Source organism: Elgaria multicarinata, chromosome 1 (genome assembly GCF_023053635.1).
Source record: "Elgaria multicarinata webbii isolate HBS135686 ecotype San Diego chromosome 1, rElgMul1.1.pri, whole genome shotgun sequence".
NCBI lineage: Eukaryota > Metazoa > Chordata > Lepidosauria > Squamata > Anguidae > Elgaria > Elgaria multicarinata.
The window spans coordinates 168,792,557-168,816,447 of record NC_086171.1 but is presented as its reverse complement, the minus strand read 5'-3'; the positions used below and the strand labels follow the sequence as shown (position 1 = coordinate 168,816,447).

General features: G+C 43.2%; 2 protein-coding genes across 2 annotated transcripts in view; one reads left to right on the top strand and one right to left on the bottom strand.

Moving 5' to 3' along the window:
* DYRK3 (dual specificity tyrosine phosphorylation regulated kinase 3) overlaps window positions 1-15,325 on the bottom strand; it is a 46,111-nt gene extending 30,786 nt beyond the window's left edge. Inside the window, exon 1 of the mRNA XM_063142824.1 lies at window positions 15,137-15,325. Coding sequence (XP_062998894.1) covers window positions 15,137-15,324 — 188 coding nt within the window. The 5' untranslated portion in view covers window position 15,325. The remainder of the gene's footprint in view (window positions 1-15,136) is intronic.
* Window positions 427-22,778, top strand: EIF2D (eukaryotic translation initiation factor 2D). Its single transcript, XM_063142786.1, has 15 exons — window positions 427-542; window positions 2,601-2,791; window positions 3,792-3,875; window positions 5,962-6,052; window positions 6,682-6,789; window positions 8,269-8,552; window positions 9,309-9,426; window positions 11,839-11,884; window positions 12,313-12,416; window positions 17,693-17,851; window positions 18,320-18,409; window positions 19,616-19,711; window positions 20,497-20,617; window positions 21,126-21,300; window positions 22,578-22,778. The coding sequence occupies exons 1-15, from the start codon at window positions 487-489 to the stop codon at window positions 22,646-22,648; spliced, it is 1,794 nt and encodes a 597-aa protein (XP_062998856.1). The 5' UTR covers window positions 427-486; the 3' UTR covers window positions 22,649-22,778.
* Window positions 22,779-23,891: the final 1,113 nt, after the last annotated feature.

The following is a 23,891-nucleotide window of genomic DNA, read 5'->3' as shown; positions in this document are numbered from 1 at the left end:
TTTGGTGGAGGAAGGGGAGAACCAACCAAAGATAGCAGTGCTGGTCCATGAGAAAAAACAAAATCCAGAGTTGGGCAATGCCTTTATAAAGACCAAGCAAAATGCTACATTTCAGCAGGGCTTTGAGAAAAGGCGGTGTCAGCTATGGCTTCTCCTTTATGCGGCGAACCAGACCTCCGGCACAGCGAAGCGACAGGAAACGCAGCCTATCACGCTTTGCCTTTGCAGCTGACAGGAGGTCACCGGAGCAGGAAGCAGCAGCGCCAGCTGTTCCCGGAGAGATCGCGTGTTGCCCCACGGACTCATTTTGCTGGAGCACCGCACAATGGCTGCGCCCGTGCGGTGAGGAAAGAGGGCTGCGGGGATTAGGGCGCCGGGCGGCTGGACGCCGCCTTCTAACGCTGCCCGCCGCTCGCCCGGAATCCACAGCAAACCTGCGGGATTTCAGCGGCCACCTGAACGGAAGGCTTTGGGGCTTCTTTGACCATGTTTGCCAAAGCTTTTAGAGTGAAATCCAACACTGCTATCAAAGGGTCTGATAGGTGAGCTTTCTTCCTTTCCTGTCCTTCGTGGTCGGTTACTTTCATCGTTAATCTGTTAAGGACGCAATCCTATGGATATTTAGACAGGGGAAAAAAAGTCCTTAAACGTTGTAGGACTCCCCGGCCTCCTGTCTAAATATGGAGAGGACTGCTCGCTATTTGGAGCTGTAAATGGAGATGTTTTTGAACCAAGCACAATGAGGGTTTATGTGACACTGCTTAAAATTCTGTATAGCGAAAAAGAAGATGTACTTCTGAAACGTCGTGTCAAGCAAATGCCTCCACCAATGTAACCGATATGTGAAATGCAACTTTTCCAGTTGATCAGGAAGGTGTGTTTCAGATAACACTTCACTGCGATAGCTGAGGTGTAAGTAAGTCATACTGATTTATTTATCTGATGTGCACCTTTGGATGGCCCTTTATTTTACAGATTATTATTATTATTATTATTATTATTATTATTATTATTATTATTATTATTTCTTACCCACCTGTCCATTTTGATTGAGGCGGGGAACAACAGTAAATATGAAATACATAAAACTGAATTAAAAACATAACATACATTGTTAAAACATTCTAAAAACATCCTAAAATCCCCCTGGATAGGCTTGATAGCTTTCTTGAATGCTACTAGACTGTCAAGCTGACAATTTTAAAAATTGAACAGCTTCTCTTTCCTGGTTTTAGAGTAATAGACAAGAGTTTCAGTAAGCGGAGGTCAATGCAAAATGGAATATATTAGTGTGGACCTATACATGTCAACTCAGAAGTAAGTCCAATTGAATTCAATGGGGTTACTTCTAGGTAAGAGGCTGTAGTATTGCTGCCTAAATAATAAACAGTTGTCTGCCCTTCTCTGTCATTTTCTCAAATTTTACAAGAAGTTTTGCATCTCTGGAGTTCTTACCAAATTAGGAAATCAGGGAAACTTTTGTAGTATTGCCCAAGTTTTTGGTTTTTTTTTACTTATCTATCCTTTTTTTCAGCTCATCAAACATTTACTAATTCCAAAATTCTTCCTGTTAAACTGATTGATACTATTACCTCCATAGTGTCTTTTGTTCATGGGCAAATTTGGCTGCTAAAACTATAATCCTTGAGGTTAGAGAAGTTTAGGTGACTTTTATATTTGGATCTACAATATTTGTGTTCCTAAACTTGCTGTGCCTTACATTTTCTATCCTCAAGTAAAAAGTTAGGGTTCCAGTGTTCAAATACTAGCTCACTGTCTTCTTGCACTTCTTTATCTTATTCTCTTCCACCCCCTAACCAAAACTGTGAAAACTTAATTTTGGTGCCATTGTAGTTTGTGCTTCTGTAATGGACATTGCAAGTAGATTTATGACACTTTCCTATTTCTTTAGCTACAAATTTATTTATTATTAATTATTTCATTATATCCTGCTGTCCACCAAAGAGCTCAAGGTGTACATAGTCCCCCCTCCCATTTTATTCCTTCCATAGCCCTGTGAAATAGGTTAGGCTGATAGTTGGTGTTTGGCCAAAGGTCACCTAGGGAGCTTCATGACTAAGGGCACAATTCTATGCAAGATCCAGAAAAGTGCTACAATTCCCAACATTCCCTAGTCAGCCATGAGTACCTTTGGAGCCATTGTTTTGAACCCATTGTTTTGAAGAGGCAATTTAGAACTGATACAGACATTAGCAACAGGCAAAAATGGAAATAACACAGAAATGAATGGAAATGACAGATGGATTTAGAGTGTTTCTGAAATGTTAACGTTGATCTGGTGAAAAGTTAGACAAAGGATGATAAATTTGTAGTGCAATTATTGCTTTTTATATCATTACCAGAAGTAAAAGTATGGTGAAAATATTGGTGCTGAAAACTTATGTACAATTTAAAAATAAGAGTGCTACTAAAGACGAGTGCTAATAAATACGAGTGCTATTTTATCAGTGCTAATAAAGAAATATACTGAAATCAAACAAGCAGAATCTCATACATCCTGCATACTAATGGACTCACGCAGAAAAACAAACTAGATGAAACAGTAGTGCGCAGTAACAAATGTGTGATTGACCTTGCAGGCGGAAACTACGAAGTGATGTTGCAGCGACATTTCCCACCCTCACTTCCGAACAGCTATCTGAGGTTGTGCCGAATAAAGAGGAGCTGAATGTCATTAAATTATACACTCACAAAGGAGAAGCTCTCACAGTCTATGCCAATGGCAGGAATCCAATCTTTTTTGAAATAGAGAAAACACTGTATCCAACAGGTACAGAAAGATCTTGCATGGGCAGTTTGTTATTCTGGGATTGGGGAGGTTTGAGTTTGATTCTCTGTTTCACTTTGGACAAGATGCACAACAGTTTTAATGAGAAGAGTGTTTCACTACTTCTCAGTTATGGTACTGAGATATAATATTTTCATAGGAACATAGGAAGCCACCTTTATATAAAGACAAACCATTAGTCCATGTAGCCCAGTATTGTTGCCACTGACTGGCAGTGGCTGTCCAGAGATTCAGGCAAGATCGCTGAACCCTACCTAGAGATGCCAGGGATTGAACCTGGGAAGTTTAGCATGCAAAGCAAGTGCTCTGCCACTGCCCTACGGCCCCTCCCACTATCAATCAGAGGTGAGATACAAATGTGTTTCAGCCTACTCCAAGAACAGTGCATTTCTATAGATGTTGACTCTGAAGTAAGTCCCACATGCCATTCTCTTAAATGGGAGCTTCTCTTCGACAAGCATGTACACAGGACTAAATTTTATTCTCTGATACAATTTCTAGTGTTCCTTTTCTTTATACCTAGGCAATGATTATTCCTTGCTAACAGCTTGTATTCTTTTCTGGGTTAATGAGAAAAATACAGTCAGGAAGGGGTCCATCCTGGGGAGGGACCATCGTTCAGTGGTAGAGCGCATGCTCTGCAAGCAGAAGGCCCTGGTTTCAAATCCCTGGCATCTCCTGCCAGAAACCCCAGATAGCTACTGCCGGTCAGGGTCGACAATACTGAGCTAGGTGGCCCAATGTTGTGATTCAGTATAAGGCAGTTTCCTATGTCCTTTCCATATTAGTACAGATATTAGCCAATAGGTCAGCTTGAAACTGAGGCTGGGGTATGTGCTCTGGTTTCTAATCATTTGTTTTGTTTTATTTATTTATTTTATTCTAAACCGGGATTAATCGTGATACATTCTGAGAAACTGGTGAGAAATGAAGGCAAGTGAAGTGTGTAATGCCAAAACCTTTTCTTTTCTCTTTTGGACAGTGTACACCCTGTGGTCTCATCCTCACCTTCTCCCCATGTTTTCCACATGGCCACCTGTGTTGCATAAACTAACAGGAGGAGCAGGTAAGGGGGGCTGAGTTGAAATCCTCAAAGTGAGCCTGCGTGGCAACATTCATCAGCCTTTTTGTGGAGTTGGTCCTCCTGATTTGGTTGATTAAATTGCAGCCTTAAACATGTTGCCTGGAAGTAAGGTCCTTTTGTAAAGCAACAAGATGTACTTCCAAGCAAATGAATGCCTAGCATTGAGGTGACAGATTGAGCAGAGGTGCCAACGGTTGGGTGTTTTTCTTGCTGTTGGTTTTTTGCATGTTACTGTTCAGTGATGCCCTGTACTATGAATGGAAAAGGGGAAATAGCAAAACAGTGTGTCCCGCTTCTTTCTGCCGCTAGGTGGAAATCTTTTTTTTTCTTTGTCTGCCTCCACCAAAACAACCTAAAACTTGCTGGGTCTCAGGTATCCATTTTAGGTAGTGTGGTGACTGGCTAGTAGACCTGGGGCGGGGGGTGGGGGAGGTGTTACCCAAAAGAAAAGAGACCATAAAGTTTCAAATAACAAAATTTAAAGTTTTACTAAATAAAATTGCTAATAGGAAAAAGTGTTAAAAGCTGATTAGATACACACACTAACCCCAGTTGAACCTTCTGCAAAGCTTTGGCTTCCTGAGCAGTCATAGTGACTCCTATAAACTAACTAAATTTATGATCTCTAAACTATTACCTTTTTGGCTGAAACTGACCAACACACACACACACATACACACACATGATTTAACTCTATAATATCTAAAACACCTTAAGAAAGACAATAAATTGCCAGTAAACATGCACCAGCTTGTATGGATGTTAATATCTTATGTTGAGGCCCCTCTCTGGGTAACTCTGCTATCAGAGATAAAGTAGATCGTGACCAGGGGCTTGTCTTGACGAAGGATTTGCCCTGGGGTGGATTTGCAATAGCAGCAGGTCATCTACATGACGCAACTGCTATTGCGAAGCCATCCAAGGGCAAACCCCAGAAACTCTGCTGAAAAAGAGTTGGGCACTTGCCCCGACTTTTTTGTCTGTAGAGGCGTGTCACAGCCGATGGTGCCCCCTGATTGGTCGCCATCGGCTGGACAGGGAAGGGCCAGGAGCTCAGGAGAGCCCCGTGCCTCCTGGTAAATAAATACAAAATAAAAACAGGGAGGAGGGGCGGGAGGAGAGGAACGGGCCCTGTGCATCTGTAAATATTTTTTTAATTTATTTTTATCTGTATCTGCGCAGCTTTGCAGATACTGATCACAACAAAGAAAAAAGTGGGGGTGGGGAAGGGATGAGCAGCCAGAGGGAGGTCAGAGGGAGGAGAGGTGGTTCGGGCACCCCGCATCCCTCTCCTCATTCTCTGGCTGCCTCGTTCCCCCATCGCTCCCGGTGCTCAGCACAGCAGCAGTGGCGGCGGCGGCTCCGCACTTGCGTTCCTTCCCCTGCAGATGCTGGGAAGGAGTGCAAATGCGGGAGTCTGAGGCCTCCGCGTGCCAAAGCGCCGCTGTCAAGACGGGGGCCAGGAGAGGACCTCTTCAGCTGTGGTGCTTTGGTTTTGGCCCTCTCTCACCAAAGAAGAACATCTGGTGCTTACTCTGTTATTTCTTTTTCACATCAGGCAAACCTCTTTTAACCTTGCAGGCTTTTGAACAATTCTTTAAATATTTCCCAGCACTAGAAGTTTTATTACTGCCCAAAGTGGGAAGCCTGCATTGTAGCCCCCATCACAACTGCTCCTAATAAAAACTCTCCAAATTCTACAGTGGGCCATGATTTGTCACCACAATCAACTTTGTGATGCCAATTTATATAATTTGCATCCTAGTTGATAAACTTTGGCTCTTTGGCTGCAGAATTGTTGATGGAGAGGTCAAAGTCACGTTGGCAATTTAAGGAAGGATTTGAAGCGGTATTAAAGAGAAGCTCTTGTTTCATGCAAGCCTGAAAGTCAGCACCTTTCGGCTTCATTGCTAGAGCTTGTGCTTGATCTGAAATGCACCTTGTCACCAAATTAGCAGCGTAAGTATTTTTGTTTGTTTGTTGCTGTTTTTAAAAGAGCAGAGAATGGGGGAGATAGGGTGGCTTTGTAAATTTTAGTTGATACTCAGTTGTTGGTTTTTTGCTACAGATCTAATGCTTCCAGGGGTTATAGTGCCCTCTTGTGGTCTTCCTCAAGTAGAGCGGGGTACTCTCTGTGCTATTACTTTGGTAGAAAACAGGTATGATTTCTCTTAAATGCTAATACTCACAAGTTTCATTGTTTTGGGAATGGATTATAACTGTCTGTTTTGAGAGGGTAAAAGCCATCTCTGTGCAAGCAGAAAACAGCACGAAGCTGAGCAGATTGATTAGGAAAAATGCAAAAAATATGTTCAGTTTTGCTGTGACATCTTTAGTTCCTCAAAAATTTGCTTAAATTTTGTGCATTTGAAGGTTGTAAGATTGTACAGTTCGCACGTTAAACATTATTGAATGCTTTGATTCCAAACAAGGTGCCATTTAAGAAAACTTAGATTTAAACCAGCTGGGTGTCCTCCAGAAATGTTGAACTATAGCTCCCATGATTCCCAACTCATTGCTGGCTGGGGATGATGGAGTAGTAGTCAACACATCTGGAAGGTGCTGGGTTGGGAATTGTTGCTGTAAGTCTTTACTATTACTTGTTGGAGGTGTAAAGGGAAGAGGGAAGGCATGAGCCTAAAACACAGGCCCAACAGCCAAACCATGGTTTAGCCATGACCTAAACCATGCAATTTCTTGACTGGGAGTTACTAATACATAACTTGCTTAGATGGAGTAAGAATTTTGCTATTTGCCATAAACATACTATACCAATTTCTTTTTTCAGAGCCCCTGTGGCCATTGGAATAGCTACCATGTCCACTACAGAGATGATGGCAGCTGGAATGAAAGGAAAAGGCTTCACAGTGCTGCACACATATATGGATCACTTATGGTGCGTACGCAATTGGATAGTGTACAAAATGGGAGTGAAGCTGTAGATAGCTTTGGCCAGATATTAATCCAAGATTTGGCGAGCTGAAATCCAAAACTCAGGTTAGGAAAAGGTGGGCCCTGAGCAATGTAAAGTATGGATATAAATAGACATATATAGTATCTGAACTCTCAATTCTGACTGGTAGAGGGCATTCCCCGAAAATCTCAGGTCACAGATAGAGGTCTTTCCCCATTATAGATCAGCAGAGGTGGATGATCTTGAAGAACATTCAAGAAAAGAAGTTCGGAGAACTTAAGACCAAGAACTGTGAGAACTCTGAACCTTTCTTGCTGTGAGCCACCCAGAGACTTCTGTTATAGAGAACTCTGGTCTAATGAATACTACGCTACAATAAAAGGCTCAGCATTCACTGCTGGGCCCTTGTTCTCCTTGAGCTCTTGCAAGAGGCTTCTGCCATTGAGCCTGAGTGAGCTCTCAGGTGAGGCATGACGATGACCTCTTTTTCTCCCCTCCTCCCCTCAGTCAGATCAGTATTGGGGGAGGGGGAGGACTTTCTTTAGAAGCTTCTTACACCCACAGTGACCTGTTAGCCTCAGTCTCCCCCTTCCCTCTTGCTGAAGTCCATGAGTGATTTGCTCATGCTGGACTGCGGCATATAAAGCCATACTTCCACAGACTTTACAGCATTAGGAGCTTTCCTTTGACATGAGTCTGCACTACATCCCCTGGCAGGCACAAAATGGAATGTGCAACACAAAGGCTGTGGGATTTAGGTGGCTTCAGGCCAGTCTCCCTTTCAAAATAAAACCATGGGCTTGATGGGGATTATGCAAGCAGGTCTTGTTTTGATTATGGCAGTCTGGCCCCTTGCACATTCCTCGAATTAAATTGGGGGTGCAGATGCTCAGGCCCAGGGCCAAATCCAGCCCTCTTGAGTCCCCCAGATAGCCACGCGCCCTTCCCCAGGCCTCATCTCCTCTCCACTCTGATCACCAATTGTTTGGGGGTTTCCTGGCTTTTGTGCAGTTTCCTCCCCCCCCCCACCATTCGAAAGGGTTGAAATGCCCCCTCCTAAGGCTTAGTTACTAGCAATAAGAGCTTTGAGCTAAACGATGCTGGCTTTTCACATTTTAGCCCTACACCTTTTGCCTTTGACCCACCACTGGAATGTGCCCCGAAGAACTTCTTCAAAATGGAATTTGCCCCTTGGGCTGAAAGAATTTGAACACCCTTGCATTAAATAAATGTGGTGGGGTCCTTTTGTTCATCTTTCTGGAGCAGATGTCTACGGGCATTTACTGCTGTTCCTGTTTCCTTGCAACAGGCATTCCTTTTTGTGAAGGAAATGGTTCTTTGCAGTAGTTTATCTTAAGCAGTCCTGTCCTGACTTCTTGCTATGAGGTTGTCTCTTGCTGAAATGGGAATTTTGAGTAAGATTTATTGTGCCACTTGTTGTTTTCTTTTTAAATTAAAAAGGGGGTTTGGTGACAAGTCATGCCCTCCCACAGTAGCCCCCTTAGAAGCAGAACCTTCAGAGATGGTGGATGCTGAAGAAGAGCTGCAGGAGGATGAAGAAGAGGAAGGCAATGCACCTAAAAACAGCATCTCTGTTGACCCATCCTTGCAGACAGACAGTGGAAATCCAAGCGTGGAAGAAGCTATTCAGTGTGCTCATCTGGGAGAAAAGGAGGAACCCAATGAAAATGGATCTCCAGAAACTACTGAGGAGGACAACCCAGAAGATAGTAGGAGTCCACAAGGTATAACTGTAAGGATGTATACAGGGATTTGTATTCTAGATGTGTCCTAGTAACAAACTTCTGCTGAAGAGAGCAACTCCTTGTTTATAGAACAAGTCAGACTGATGCATCGTGCTGTCCCTGGAGCACTTCATGTGTTGTAAAGTTAGCTTGCTCTCTGACATACTCTGTAATGTGTGAGAAGGGTGTATGCGTGCATATATATTTATTTAAATGATGGTGTGTACACTGGAAGTCACACACACACACACATTTAATTGTGGTTTCTTGCAGTATATGTATTGCTGTATGTGTGTTTGACAACAACGACTAACAGAAGCAAAAACCAAAAAACTATCCCTCTCACTAACATTGGCTTTCACACAGTCTATCCAGTGCCGTTCTAAATGTGAAGCATGCTTTTATTAAGCTCTGTGATTACAGCCAGTGTGCCGACTTGCTTATCTAGAAATTTAATGTGGGTATTGGTGTTATGCTGGCCTTTTACACTCTTTTGTTCACTTCTTTTTCCATTTTGTTTGCCTGTATTAACTCGACAAAAAAAGAAGCCATGCACAAGCCATTCCGTGACTTGTATGTGGAAATTCGTAGTTCGAAATCGTGCTGTGTGTGCTGACAGGTTTTAACATGGACACAACTCAGAAGCAGTAGTGCAGTTCACTGTGTGACAATGATATATTGTGAACTGACTCACATTGTATTCTGTGCAGAGGCTGAAAGGGAACACATTGTTCTGCCATTGTTGTTTTTTAACAGAGCAAATGGATGTGTTGCTTCATCAATGCTTCTTCCATGCCTTAAAATGTAAAGTGAAAAAGACGGAGCTCCCTCTACTGACCAGCACTTTTCTGCGTAACTACATGTTCTCATGCTGGTAGGTATAGTACAATCAGTCTTACACAAGCTGGAGCAAGGTTCGCTGCTGAACATTGCTTTGTATACGAACCTCCTGATGGTTATCTAAATCCACTGTGCTTCACACATCAGTATGTTTCATTTATAACTTTATCGATCAAATGGAAGGCCAAAACAAATATATTGTAACAAATACAAAAATTAATATTTCAAAACCCAGCATCGTATCAACATAATTTTACAAAGATTTCAAACAAAGTTAGTTCAGCTCAGATCTGTTTCTCCATAACTGTTGATCAGAATTTTATCTTGTTCTCATCTTTCTTGCTACCAACAGAAACAGAGCCGCTTTGTATGTTACATAAGCATTTGTGTCACTTGGAAGAGAACACAATTAAGAGCAGTCATTCTCCCATTGGGCAGGAAGGATTCAAAATACTTTTTTGGGAGTAGAATTTAGTGTGCAAAATCTTCCACTTATTTTTGGCCACAATACATAGTCTTTGATCCATTAAGACCTTTTTATAATGGTCATCAAGATCGCAGTTGGCATGACATCTATAATTCAGTGAACGCAATGTCGCTATGGTGTAGGAGTGTCAGAAAAATCCACAACTGATTCTAATGAGTTGGGATTTCTGTGAATCCGATCTGTGGACTGAGTTTTTCCAAGTTGCGTGGGCTCCACGGATTTGCGGACTGTTTTTTCCCCCACTGGAGGTGGGCATTTGCGCAGGAGCGCACTTGCAAATAGAAACAGAATTCTCGTACATCCCTAAAGAAAATTCTATCAAAGAGCAGAGAAGGGAATGAAAGATGCGTGATAATCTGTGAAATGCAGACAGAACAGATTTAACAAAATCTGCACATCCCGACTAATGCCATGTAAATCTGTCTCCAATTAACCAGGCCTCTGGTTTTATGTGAGTTTTTTTTTTTTTTGCTTTAATTCAGTCTATTTGGTTAAAAAGAGATGGGCTTAGAATGAAATTGCTACAAAACCAGAAGGAATGTCTGTCCCTTCTGCCAGTTATACAGCTTTTGTCAATGCTCGTCTTTAATTCCTCTTCCTATTTTTTAAATGAACTGATGGAATTTGAAATCCATGTAGCTGGATGTGGAATTGGCATGTTGAGCCAGACCTCAGTTCCATTAGCCTGATTCAATTGGCTCCAACTAGACTTGGCTCTCCAGGGTCTCAAGGCAGAGGTCTTTCTCAGTGCTGCTGCCTTTTAAAAAGAGATGTCAGGGATTGAATTTTGGGATCTCCTGCCTGCCTGCAAAGCATGCACATTACCTCTCTAAAGGGGCAGCTTCCTGAATTCTGCAGCATTTATTTATTTATTACATTTTTATACCGCCCAATAGCTGAAGCTCTCTGGGCAGTTCACAAAAATTAAAAACATGAAAAGCATAATAAAAGCATGATAGAGAACTTTTCATTTTCTGATGTGCAAGCAACACAGTTGACCAAAGACGCAGCTAGCCACCGTGGGTCAACAAGGCAGCCAGGCAACTAACACGTTAACAGATTTTAAACCATTATTATCACATAGCATAAATGTACCAGTTTTGATCCAAAATTCTGTGAGCGGGTACAACATCCATTGATCTCACTCACAGATTTCAGAGTCAAGGACAGTTCTATCTGGGCTATGAAATGCAGTCAGCGAAGAATCATGTGTGATGAAATTTCATGTTCACATAAGCAGGATATCATGTTGCATGCTAGAATTATTACAGAATTGGAAAGATCCTTGGAGGTCATCTAGTCTAACTCTTGATGGGAAAGGATGTGGAAAGTAATTGTGGAACACCATCCACTATCACTGGCAATAGAAGCCCCATGTGTACATCGGGCCCTAAGCCGCAGCCATCGTCAGTATATAAATTTATATGTGAATTTAGCATGGTTCAAATTCTGTTAAGGCCATACTGCAGACATGTCACAGCTTAAAGTGTCCAAAAGAAGCGCTGTCCTGCCTACCTCTGAAAATCCCATTTCACCTGTGTGGTCCTCTGTGTTAAACAATCTTTGATCCTTCACAAGAAAAAACAAGTGCCTGCATTTGTAATAGAGAAGGCAGCTCAGTTGGATCTCTTTATATTAAGGGTGAGCAATTTGTAGGCCAAAACATTTGGAGGGCCACAACTCCCCCGATCCCTCCCCATTGACTATGTTGGCTAGGGCTGATGGGGATTGTAGGCTGAAACATCTGGAGGGCTCCAAGTTGCAAACCCCTACCTATATGGAATTTAAATTCTGTATTCCCAATCATTGTTCATAGGGAAATGTTCAAAGGAGAATTTGGAGTGTGGGGGTGGGGGGGAAGCATTTATTTTTTTTAATGTAGCCATTTATGGAAGAAACTTCGGTTTGATTTCTGCTGTTTCTTGCATGTAATTGCTCTCTCTTTTAATTTGCCAATAGTCCAAAAGGTGAACAACTAGACATAAAGAAATCTAGCTACAAAAAGGTGAGTTGGTTTGTCTGCACCCTGAAAGGTTGAGGACTGAAATTAATTATTTACGTTTGCCAACTATGTGGGGATGTCAGTCTGTGTGCCTGCCTGCCTGCCTCTCATATGTCTCCCTGCTAGATCAGTGTCAGCAGGCCAACCAAGAAGAGGTAAGAGAAAGGGCCTGAGCCTGTGGCACCCTATGAATGCTCATGCTGATATTGGTTAGAATCTGTATAGCCTGTTACAAGCCTCTCTGCCAGCCCACCATGGCTTTACCTGAACTGCACAGACCAGGAGCCCTCCTCTTCTTCCTATCCTACCCCCAGTCAGTGATGGCGGCTCTAAGTGCGCTGACTTTCTCTCCTCTTTGACGGTAGCAGCCAGCCACTGCAACCCTCTGCACTTGTCCCAACATCCAGGTTCTAACTGCCTTTCTCTCTCAGTTCTCCAAGTTCCTGCAGTCGATGCAGCAACAGAAGATCATCCAGGTGAAAGAACTGAGTAAGGGGGTGGAGAGCATTGTGGACGTAGACTGGAGACATGGAAGGTGAGATCCTGAACCCCTGTTTTAGCCAAAGTCAAACTTTTGGGCGAGAAGTTCTAAATGGGCAGTTTTCACAGCAGAGAAGGGTTTGAATGGTGCGTTTTCTGTCTGTGATGCTCTAAAACTGGTGAATGAGCTGAGCTGTGTCTAAGAACAATGGGGCTAATGAGCAGAAATGTGGCTCTTTATCTTGGTCCACATTTATGCACACAACCGTTTGGAAGGTATTTTATCTCTTGCGTAATTATTGTTGATATCCTAGTTAAGCTGCTGTCTCTTAGTCTGATGTCGAGAAGCCAAAACTCTAGACCAGCTCCTGTCCTCAAACAGCAGTAAAAGATAAATGAGGATGGACATACACGCGGCGTATAGCCTGAAGTGAGATAACCCGATACATGCTTGATCAGTAAGCTACTCTGATGAGTGTGTGCTGGTGAGCTCTACAGCAGGGGTGTGGAACCTCTTTCAGGCCAAAGGCCAAATTCCATTTGGGAGAAGCTCTTGGAGGCTGCAGTCCAGGGGTGGGAGGGACTGAAGGCAAAATGGTGGAGCCAAAGTCAAAAGGGTTTGGGGCCAAAACCAGCAGATTTTAGTTTGAAGCTCTTGCTGGCAGGAACTCAGCCTCCAGAGAGGCATTTCAGCCTTATAGAAAGGTGTAAAAGCTGTGTAAGAGCTGGGAAACCACCATGTGATCAGTGGTTGGGGGAAATGGGCATGGCCATCCGGTGAACCTTGGAGTGCCAGACTGAGACTCCACAGGCTGGATTTGGGCCCCGGGTCTCAGATTCCCCCCACCTCCGTTCAAGTACCTCTTACTCAAAAAGAGTTGTTAATGTTTCTGCTACTGCTTCAGCCCCTTCTCATTTCATTAAATCACCACTAAATAAACCAAGCTAGACCAGACCAATGATTAGTGCTTCTCCCCGTATTAACACTTTCATAACATAACCAGATCTAGAATTGCAACGTGCACAGGCTCTTGTATCTTTTAGGAGTTGCGTCATGTTGAAAGAGACATTTAGCAAAAGATGCTTTTGTCATCTCCCTGCTGCTGCACCAGGGCAGGTTGTGCCTTTTGAAACCTCGCCCTGATGCTCACTATGAAAGGCACAAAAGGATTTTCAAGACCAGGCTTTAGAATCCTAATCACTTTCCTTTTATAACATAGATGCTCATTACTGCTTGTTATTACTATTACTTTTTCAGCTGCATCACTATGACATTGTTTCAAATTGGCAACAGGCAATGCAAAATATATGTCACTTCTAAATTGCCTTCCCTTTTTCATCAATAGGCATTGTGAGTATCAATGAAACAGTAGCTATCTCTGCTAGGTAATGGAACTATATTATGGCAAAAGAACTGAAGACTGAAGTCTTTAGAGCTAGTATCATTCAGTAGGTATAAAGAGGCTAGTAACTATTAGGACAAGAATTAATTCAATTTATCTCCCACTTCCCTGCAATTCCCTTGAATAATGAACAAGGAACTTAGTTATGTATTCAAATCTCTGTTCAGTCATGGACACTTCATCCAGTGCTATTGACTGCAGCAATAAATATTAGGGGTGTGCACGGACCCCCCGATCCGCCCCACGGGCCGATCCGAAAATTTCGTATCAGGCCCACTCCGCGCCGCTCCACCCATAATCCACTCCTCTTCGCCGCGGAGTTCCGGCTCCGAATCGGAGCTCCGCAGTGGAGGGGAGTGGCGCCAGGTAAGGCCCCCCTCCCTCCTCTCCCTTACCTGCAGAGCCCAGTAAGGGACCAAGGGGGAGGGGGCCTTACCTGCATCAGTCCGCAGTCCCTCGGCTTCTTCAGTTGAGCCCGTGGCTCAACCAGGAAGTCTGGGCAGCAAGTGCGGCCTAGACTTCCTGGTTGAGCCGCGGGCTCAATTGAAGAAGCCGAGGGACCGCAGACGGACGCAGGTAAGGGAGAGGAGGGAGGGGGGGTTACCGGGCCCTGCCGCTGTCGCCGCATGGGCAACAGCGACAGCGGCAGGGCCCGGTAAACCCCACTTACCTTTCTTGCAGAGCTCCGGATCGAGGCGAAGGATCCGCCTTCACCTCGATCCTCTTCGCAATGCTCTGCCTGCCCCCCAATCCTCTTCGCCTCCGCTTTAAGGGGAGGCAAAGCACCCCGCTCCGCTTCTAATTCGCCGGTCCGATTAGAAGCGGAGCACATCCCTAATAAATATATACATATAGTCCCGTCGGTCAGTATCCCAACTGTTGTCATGCTGCTGGTGCAAATGATGCTGTGCTAGTAGAAACTAGGTTCCGAAGTATGCAGAAGCGTAGAATCCAACTAAAGTTACTTGTACAACTGCTTGCGCAAGTGTAATGAGCAAGCACTCACGCAGCTGAAAGATTTGGCAGAACCCCACTCGCACTTATTGAGTTTGCAGAATAACACTGTTGGATATGGCCCCTATGTTGCCATTGCTCATTTGAAATGTGGGCTAGTTGAGTCCACCCCTTGCCATGCTGCCCCAATGATTAAGGCATACGTGCTATTGTCAGGGGGACTGTTGATACTGGAACAGTAGCAGTGGAGAATGGTGTAGAGCAAAGATGATGGGAAGAGGAGGAGAACTGGTGGACACTTGTTGGGGCTGGTGTGGCTTGCAGGCCCTCTAAGCTTTACCCTCTTCCTACCCCACACATCCCCACATGTAAGCCCCACTCTTATCTCCATGCAAAAGTTGGGACTGGGCATGCTTACCTGTCGTCTCTCCCTACTGCTGCCCACGCCCGTTTCGCAAGTCTTCCGCCCACTTCTGCTAAGAGTGCCGAAGGGTTGGTGATGAAGATGCACTGCAGCCCCTCCTCTCCCTTTGCCTCCGGGATCATGCCTGTGGGGGTTGGCTCCTCGGATCTGGGTTGTTCTACACTCTGCCCTCCACCACCCATCTATGATGTCACATACACATAGCATTGTGAAGTTATCATTTTACAGCAACTTTTAAAAGGTCACATTTGTGCTACACCTTGATAGATGTGATGTTAGGGATTCCTACAGTCACAGCCAGCACTGTGCCTTCGCTCTGTCATAATGGCTACTTGTGATGTCAAGGAAGCTGACAGGGCATGTACAGTATAGTACTATAGGAGGAAGATTTAGATTAGATCTGCACATGAGTTTAGCTAGAAGTGACATCTAAGACTATGAATGAAACACTTCTCCATCCTTCCTCTACTTCAGACATTGGCTTCATTGGAGTCCAGGTCTAGGAAGCTCCATGTTCCCCTTATTGTAGAATAATTCCGAGAAAGTTGGGAAGTGCTGTTCTTACTACTTTTCTCTTCCCAGCCCCCTTATCCTTGAGCACTATGCGGATGACCCCTGTGTGCTTGTTTGGAAGAGAGAGACTTTCCTTTTCCTGCAACAATGAAATGTCCAGGGACCCCTATGGCAGCTCTGTGTCCTTGTATAATCCCCTGCTCATATTAGTACATATGCAAGGATGTGCTCACTCTTAGCTCTCAGTTTATTTCCACATAGGCAGTTTGTTTCCCCATCTTCCTTTGGTGTTACAAAGGTTGGGGTTGAGCCCCTCTTCTCTTTCCCCATTAATGGGAGGCTTTTTGGCACCTTCATGCTAAAGGCCCACTGGGCATAAAGTGAAATGGGGAGTGTATGACAGGCCAAGAAACCTGGAGCCAAGGTACCTTGATAAGCTTTGCAACCTGGTTATGCCGCATAATTTCAAGATCTGGTATTAGGAAGGTGCTGGATAATATGTTGAAGATAACTTGTTCTGGAGCAAGTGACTTTTTTTCTGATTGGAACTTTTGTTTTGGAACTATGCGGGGTGTGTGGGATGGGGGGTGAGGAGGAAACAAAATGTACAACTTTTTAATACAACACTTTTTAATGCGCTGAAATTTAACGGTGACCTGTTTAGACAACATGCTAAGCCATGGTAGTTAAGCATCTTCAGCTAAACATTAACACCGTGACTTAACGTGTCACGCAAACCATTTCTAACCATGGTGGCTACATAACCACGGTTTAAAAATACTCACTAAACATTCACTGCAAAAGGATTAGTGGCCTAACCGTGGCTTAGCGCGTTGTCTGAACAGGCCCATTGTAAGGATAGCAAAAGATATGCTTTCATATATCCCAAATTATTATTACATTTTAAAGATGTACTGAAAATCAACTTAACACTTCCATTTAAAGACATGTCAAAATAAATTTGAATTTTTAACGGGTCTATTTGCAGGGAGGGTGAGAAGGGGCCTTGGCATGCATCAAATGCACATCTGATTATTGAGCATGTTGCAAGCAGCATGTTGCATTGTGCTGGTTGCCTTACCTGTCATGGCAGTGGGGGTGGCAATTGCAGGATGGACACACTTCATGGAAATGACGGGTATGGCCCCTTTTTTCCGGCTACACTAGATGATAGTGTATCAGGAGAATCACTATCATCCAGATAGTGATTGTCCTAATAGGGTTCGCTGTGGAACCCTTTGGTGGGTGCAGGAAGCTAGCCATTACACAACAAAGCCAGCCCCACTCCCCATCAACCAAGCGGACTGGCAGGTACCAGTGTGAGTTTTAAGCCACCCTCTGCAGCCTCCTGATTTGCCAAATGAGTAATCCGAATAAGCCCTAAAATGGTCCGTTCTTTGGGTCCCCAGTATACAAATGGCAAGCCTATAGGAAAACATACTTGTGAAATCATGTAAGTAAAAAAGCACTGATGTCACTTCTTCTTTTTGTGAAATGGCCCATGTGTAGTGCAGTCGCTAAGAGTCTGAGCTATGAACCACAAAGTCCCCTGGTTTGAATCTTGCCTCTGGTGTGAAATTACTCGGTGATTTCACTTACTCTTAGCCTCAGCCCAGATAATACTGATCTACCTTACAGGATGTTTGCATAGATTACAAGAGAATGCAGGTGCAGGTCTTCTATACAAATGCTACATTCTGACTGTTAAATTTTTTAGTGACCCATAAAATCCCCTGCACTTGGTTTAGTAGCCACGCATGGGCTTATTTCAGGGAAGTAGATAACACATGACTCTTTTGTTGCTCTGGGGACCAACTAGGGAGCAGGAATAAAGTTGGATGGTTTGTAAATAAACTTGTGCTGAGGGGTTTTACACAGCCGCATTAGAATATGAGGAGCGGTCTCGGGTGACTTCTGCTTGAGAGGGAAGAATGCAATACTGCACTAATTTCTTTCTCAGGCATGAAAGGGGCTAGCAGTCATGATAGTTTCCCTCTAATAAAATGTGTGAAGCTGACCTTCCTCTTTGCATTTCAGCATTAGATCCTTTGTAGTACCTGAAACAGCAGCATCTGAATCACCTGTCGAAGATAGTAAAGGCGATGATGGAGAACAACCATACCGCTCTCCTGAAATCATGCCGCTCTTCGGTGTCTCATCCAAAATGGCTCCATTGTTCCAGGAATCTGGATATAAGTAAGGAATGTGAGACAGCCAACTGCCTGGCTTTCCCCCAATGTTGTTTAACATCCCATTACTCTTTGCCTGATATGATGGGCCAAGGGCATTTGGAGACAAGGAAACAGTCATGTGCTTCAAAAAGTGGGGGTGAGTTGTGTGTGTGTTATCAGAATCCAGAGTGAACCAGCAGATGCTTTAGGGAGAGAGACTTCCCCACAGCTGGCAATCTTTTTGTTTTGGAAAAGTGGATGAACGGGGAAAATAATCGAAAACATTAGTGTTCCTGGGTGCCAAATTCAATGGTTTGGTGCCAAGTTCTAGAGTTTGGTTCAGTTCTCGTGTGGGTTTTGTTTTGTTTTAAATGAAGGAAACGGCTTCCTTTCTGGACAGCGCTTCTGAAATCTCCCAATTTGTAAGAGCGGATATTTGCTTTTGGTTCCAAAACACAACTAAACAAGTAACAATGTTTCCATTTTCCTCCAGGAAAGGCCACACGCTGTCCAGCAGTGAAGTGAGAAGTGCAGTCATCAACTACGTGAAGATTAACGAGTTGGTTGATGAAACAAACAAAAAGTATGTAAGAAGCAAAGACTGTGGGGCAGAGTTAACGGAACACTAACTCCATTGCTCTGTTCCAATAGCATAGAATGGCTTCAGGGGAGATTTTGCACATGCTCTTGGGAAGGCACTTTTAATGCTAAACCAAAAATGTGAGGAGTGCTGCTAGAAAGAACAGGTACTCTTTTCTAGTATAGGTCCCCATATGCCAGGCTTGAACACTCAGTCGTACAGAGTGTATGTCTTGCCCCGGTCCCTGTTTTATATCCAACTGCATTATAGATGGAAATAAGCACACATTGAAGTCCTAGTGTAGCGTGGACTGTGCTTGGATGTCCATCCATTACACCCACACACACGCACACGGGACTTGTGCAGATGCGCCCTATCACTGCCTAATCGAATCAGTAAGCAGTTTTAAAACTATATTGCTTTTCTCAAATTACTTGGGACTGCTGCCTGATTAAAGGAATCTTCATCAACTACTCAAATGAATTTTAATTAGTTCTACAATATTTCATTGATTATTTGATCAAATGGGTTTTTTATAATGATTAACAAAGATGGCGCCTGATTGGGTTGTTGAATGGTTATTTAATTAGATTTTAAAACATTTATTACTTTTAACACGTGTGTGTGTGTGTGTGTGTGTGTGTGTGTGTGTATATATATATATATATATATATATATATATATATATATATATATATAAGCAGCAGATGGCAAGTTCCATTCTAAAAGAGGCATTCTGTCTTATGTGAGACAACTGGGAATGCGTCTTCCAAGACAGGAACATAGGAAGTTGCTTTATATTGGATCAGACCATTGGTCCGTTTAGCCTGGCATTGTTGACACTGACTGGCAGTAACTCTCAGGGTTTCAGGCAGGAGCTTTTCCGTGCTTATGTGGAAATGCTCCGGATGAGACTTGGGACCGTCTGCATGCCAGACATACACTGCCTCTGAGCTATGGCCCTTCTCATGCATCATCTAAAAAACAAAGAAAGCATGTTTTTTTCTTGGTTATTTGAAATAGTCTGCTCTCATAAGTTGTGGCCTGTCAAGTAAGGCTTTAACAAGTGCAGTAGGGTTTTAGAAATCCTGTTGCAGCTTTGCTAAAGAGGCAAACGGAGTCTGAAAATATTAGAGTGTTGCACATGCTTAACGGTATATTCCAGTGGTGAGATCTCACTTGTTTTTAATTGGTGTTGTTTGATGACAGCTTTGTAAACGTGAATCCTGTCTTGTGCGACTGCCTGTTGAACAAGTCGGAGCAAAATGAAATCTCAAAACTCAAATGGGATGATCTTGTAAGCAGGTAAGGGAAGAGTGTTTCCTACTGCTGCTTCATGTATTTGCCAGAACATTTTGCATAATGCAAACCATTGCACTGTGGGGAAGCTCTCAAGAATGCTGTCTCTGTTCTTTCCTATGTATTCTGGTACTGTTCAGGGTGCTCTTAACATTTACAGTGGGAACTTAGGGGGTGCTGCCTAATATATGTAAAGCCCAAAGTAATCAGAAGTCAAAATCAGCACCATGGATGGTTGCTTACAAGTTAGAAGTGTTCTGTTGCTTGGTTTTTAGCTTTTGCCACTTACGTTTGTGTTCCTCGAAGACTGATAGTGGGGAGAGGTTTGATTGTACTCCTTTGTAAAACACACTGCCTTCCCAGACACAGTTAATGACAATATTTCGAGCGAGAGATAAAACGGTTTCTTGGGATACTCCTGTTTATCAGGTAGCCTCATTAGACAAGTATAATTTGCCATTGTCATTCTGTTGCCCCCTATTATATGGCTTAAACCAGCCTTCCCTAACCTCTTGCCCTCCAGAAGTTTTGGACTACAACCCCCAGCATTCCTGACCATTGGTCATGTTAGCTGGGGCTGATGGGAGTTGAAGTTGAACATATCTGGAGGCAACCAAGTTGATCCTGCCTGTGTATATTAAAGTGGATAAAAGCCTGCATCCAGCTTGACTGTGGATAGATGTACTTGCTACTGAAGTATTGCATGATTGGCTGAGCCAGAGATGCTGAAAGCTGCCATCCCTTCAGGCTGTGCTGGATACGGTTAAATCTTAGTGCCAATTTTCTGGCAGGTGTCTAGACCAACTACAGCCCTTTCATCAGGTCACCTTTTTTGGACATGAACCCATCGTGAGGAAAGGAAACATTGACCCCATTGAGATCACCATAGCACAGAGATCGTCCAATAAGAAGGTAAGGGCAAGGGGGTGGGGGTGGGGTTTTCTGAGAAAAGCCCCAAACTGTGCTGCCCTGGGGATAAATCACTCTGCTTGTTCAAATGTTTCTTGTGTTACTATATAAACTCTACAAGTTTGCTTATGAAAAACACTCTTTGCAGGACAGGCTGCTAGCCTTGTTACACAGAGAGGAGAAAATAAAGATTGCCCAAGAGACAGAGACCACTATCCTAGCTCTTTGGGCCATAACTACGGGAACAGCAATTCACGCCATGGGAAATTGTCCTTTTCCCTAATCTATACCTAGGGTATCATATCCCATCAATCCAGATGAGCCTTCCTGGACTTAATACCCCCGTCATTAGCTTCTGCCTTAATTACATGGGATCAGGCGCCTTTCTGATACGACTTGGATCATAAGAATGGAGTATGCTCTATATAAGTCAATCAGTTTCCTAAAGACTCTATTACCAACATCACATCCTAATCCACAAAGTAATGCCCTCTTCTTTCGGGGCTTGCAGGTAACAATAATTAAGAACCTTGAGCTGTATGGTCTGGACCCACAAGCTCTTGCCAACATTCTCCAGCAAAAAGTCCAGGCCAGTGCCACCATCACCGCACTCCCAGGAACAAAGGACAGAACACAGGTCCAGATACAAGGCAACCAGATTCACCATCTTGCGAAGCTGCTGCTGGGTAGGTATTTATGCGAAGCTCGTAACAGCAATTCTTAGCATTTAGAGGCTCAGTGTTTAGTCACTTAAAAAGTTAGATTAACGGTGCAATCCAGTACGTATCTACAAAGATGTCAATCCTGCTGAATTTGGTGGGAGTTATTCCCAGGTTATTGTGCATAGGGTTGCATCTAGGCAGAGAAATCCTAAGTTCTGTGTATGTGTGGGTGGGAGATTCCATGGGGTGGGGGGATGTGGAATTGCCACTTTCTAAGCCCTGCTGGATTGTTCACCATGGGACAGAAGTGGGGAGCAGATTTTCTAATTTTTAATTTCACTCTTTGGCCTTGATTACCAAAAAAAATAAATCTCCTATGGTCGCTAATAAGAAGGGAAATAATTTCACCACCTTCAGTGCTGGTGTCCCTTTTTGCCCTTTCTAGGGGGTACTTCTGTAGTATGGGCGGTGTTGGAGTCAGCAAATTCAAGGTCTCCCCCAATTTGTTCCCAGCACACCCCATTTTTACCTACAACCACTGTGGAAATACCATCTGCATTATTTACACTGGCAGAATTTTTCACCAACAGAACTCAGGGGCTTCCCCGGGGCGTTAAGTGCTGTTCTGCTAGTAAAGCAGTTGTTCAGCAAATTCCTACAGCTTGTACAAGGCCAGCTGATGGGCTGTAAGACTACAGCCTTCATCAGTTTTCAAAATCTTTTGATTCAAAACAACAACTAAACAGTCAGACTTTTGAAAAAAAGTTAATTTAAAAATAAAATAAAAACTAGTTACAAAACCATAGGTGGCAAGTCTCATCATAGAAGTAATCCTCCTCCTCAAACAGGAGAGAATGGCTGATCCAAAACATTTGTACGTCATCTAAAAAACAAAAAACAAAACCTTTGTTTTGTGTCTATAGTCCATGGAAGCTAATGACAACACAAATGTGTCAGTCTTTCAGGTGGCACAAGAGTCTGTGGTTGTTGTTTTTTTGTAATAGACTAACACAGCTACTCTCTGTGGAGAGGGGACTTTTGGTAATTAGCCCAGACTCAAAAAATTTAGCAACTGGAACTATGATCCTATGTGTACTGACCTGGGAGTAAGCCCCATTTAACTTTTGTCTGACTAAACCTGTATAGGATTACACTCCTAAAAATAATAATAGGATGGCACGCTTTAATTAGTCTTCCTATAGTGCTTTAAAAATTTCAAAGCATTTCACAGATCCTATTGGGTTTTAAATGTTTTGGTTGCTGAAAGCCAGATGATTTGTTCTTGCCTCCCTCTGTTGCAGAGGACTACCACATACCTCGCAAATACATCCAGGGCCTTGAAAAGGCACCAAAGATGGGCCGAAAGAAGTAGCCAAGGCTGAAGATCTTATTCTGAGCTCCGTTATTTATAAATAGTTTATTCAATGGAAATGAGTAATCCAATTGCCTTACCTAGAAGATAATGGTTTTTATTTAAAAGATAAAATAAACAAACTTTTCCCAGATGCTTTGCTGAGCTTTTTGTAGAAGTTGTTGGGGAACCCCTCATAATTGTTACATAAGTTGTATCGATGTAAATTACTAGAAGCAACAACTCACCATGTGTGGGTTGGCCTAGGATGATTATGTGGTTGAGGGTCCTGCTGTCTTGCAATTATGCACCCGAGTCCAGCCTTCCTCAATCTGGTACCCTCCAGATGTTTTGCACTATAACTTCCAGCATTCCTGAGGATTGACTATGCTGTCTGGTGTTGATGTAGTCAAAAATCTACATTTCAACTTAAGAGAAGGGGATTCATTAGCCCCTTTAATTGCAGTATGAATTAGAGCTTTTGGCAGAGTGTCAACCCCCCCCCCTCCACACACACACACACTTCTAAGCTATTCACTCTCATACATAACCTAAGACTCAGGGGAATAGTACTGAACTTTTATGGTACATAAAAGATTATTCTTTCAGAGCCTCTATTGCTGTTCACATTGGGGAGAGGGAACTCATGAGCCTTCGTCATGGAGAGTGCGTAAAACCAAAGCGACTAGTCCGTCAGCACCTGCTCAGCTGGAAAATGTAACCCCTGTTAAAAATTAGTTGCTTAACCTTAGAATAGCTTCTTTGCTTGCTCAAATGCAATACCAGTGAGTACCGCAGGAGGGCACAACATAGCCAGAACAAAGTCTTTGAAACAACTTTCATTTTATTTTTTAATAGCTTCTTACACAGTTTGTATCGCATGAACAAATCGGTCAGGAGCTTTAAAATTAAAAAAAAAAAGCTGGAAGGTGATATTTTCAAAATAAGGTCATAGGGCTGAAACAGTAGTAAAAATAAATTACAGCATTGCAAAAATGTATTTACTTTACCACATAAGCTTTCACGAATTCCATTCTATACAGATTGTACATGTTTTACCGTTGACCATTAAAAAGAAAAGAAAAAACAGTTACACATGTACAGATGCAGGCAACACAACATACCAAACAAAGGCACTGCCAGCAGTAGTCTGCATTTCTTAAGTTGGGGCCTTCGCTACCTCCTATCTAAGGCTTCTGCTCTGCCACAGATCAAGTGGCTCAGCTTTCTCTCACAATGGGTTTCCCCCCTCTCTTCATGCCCC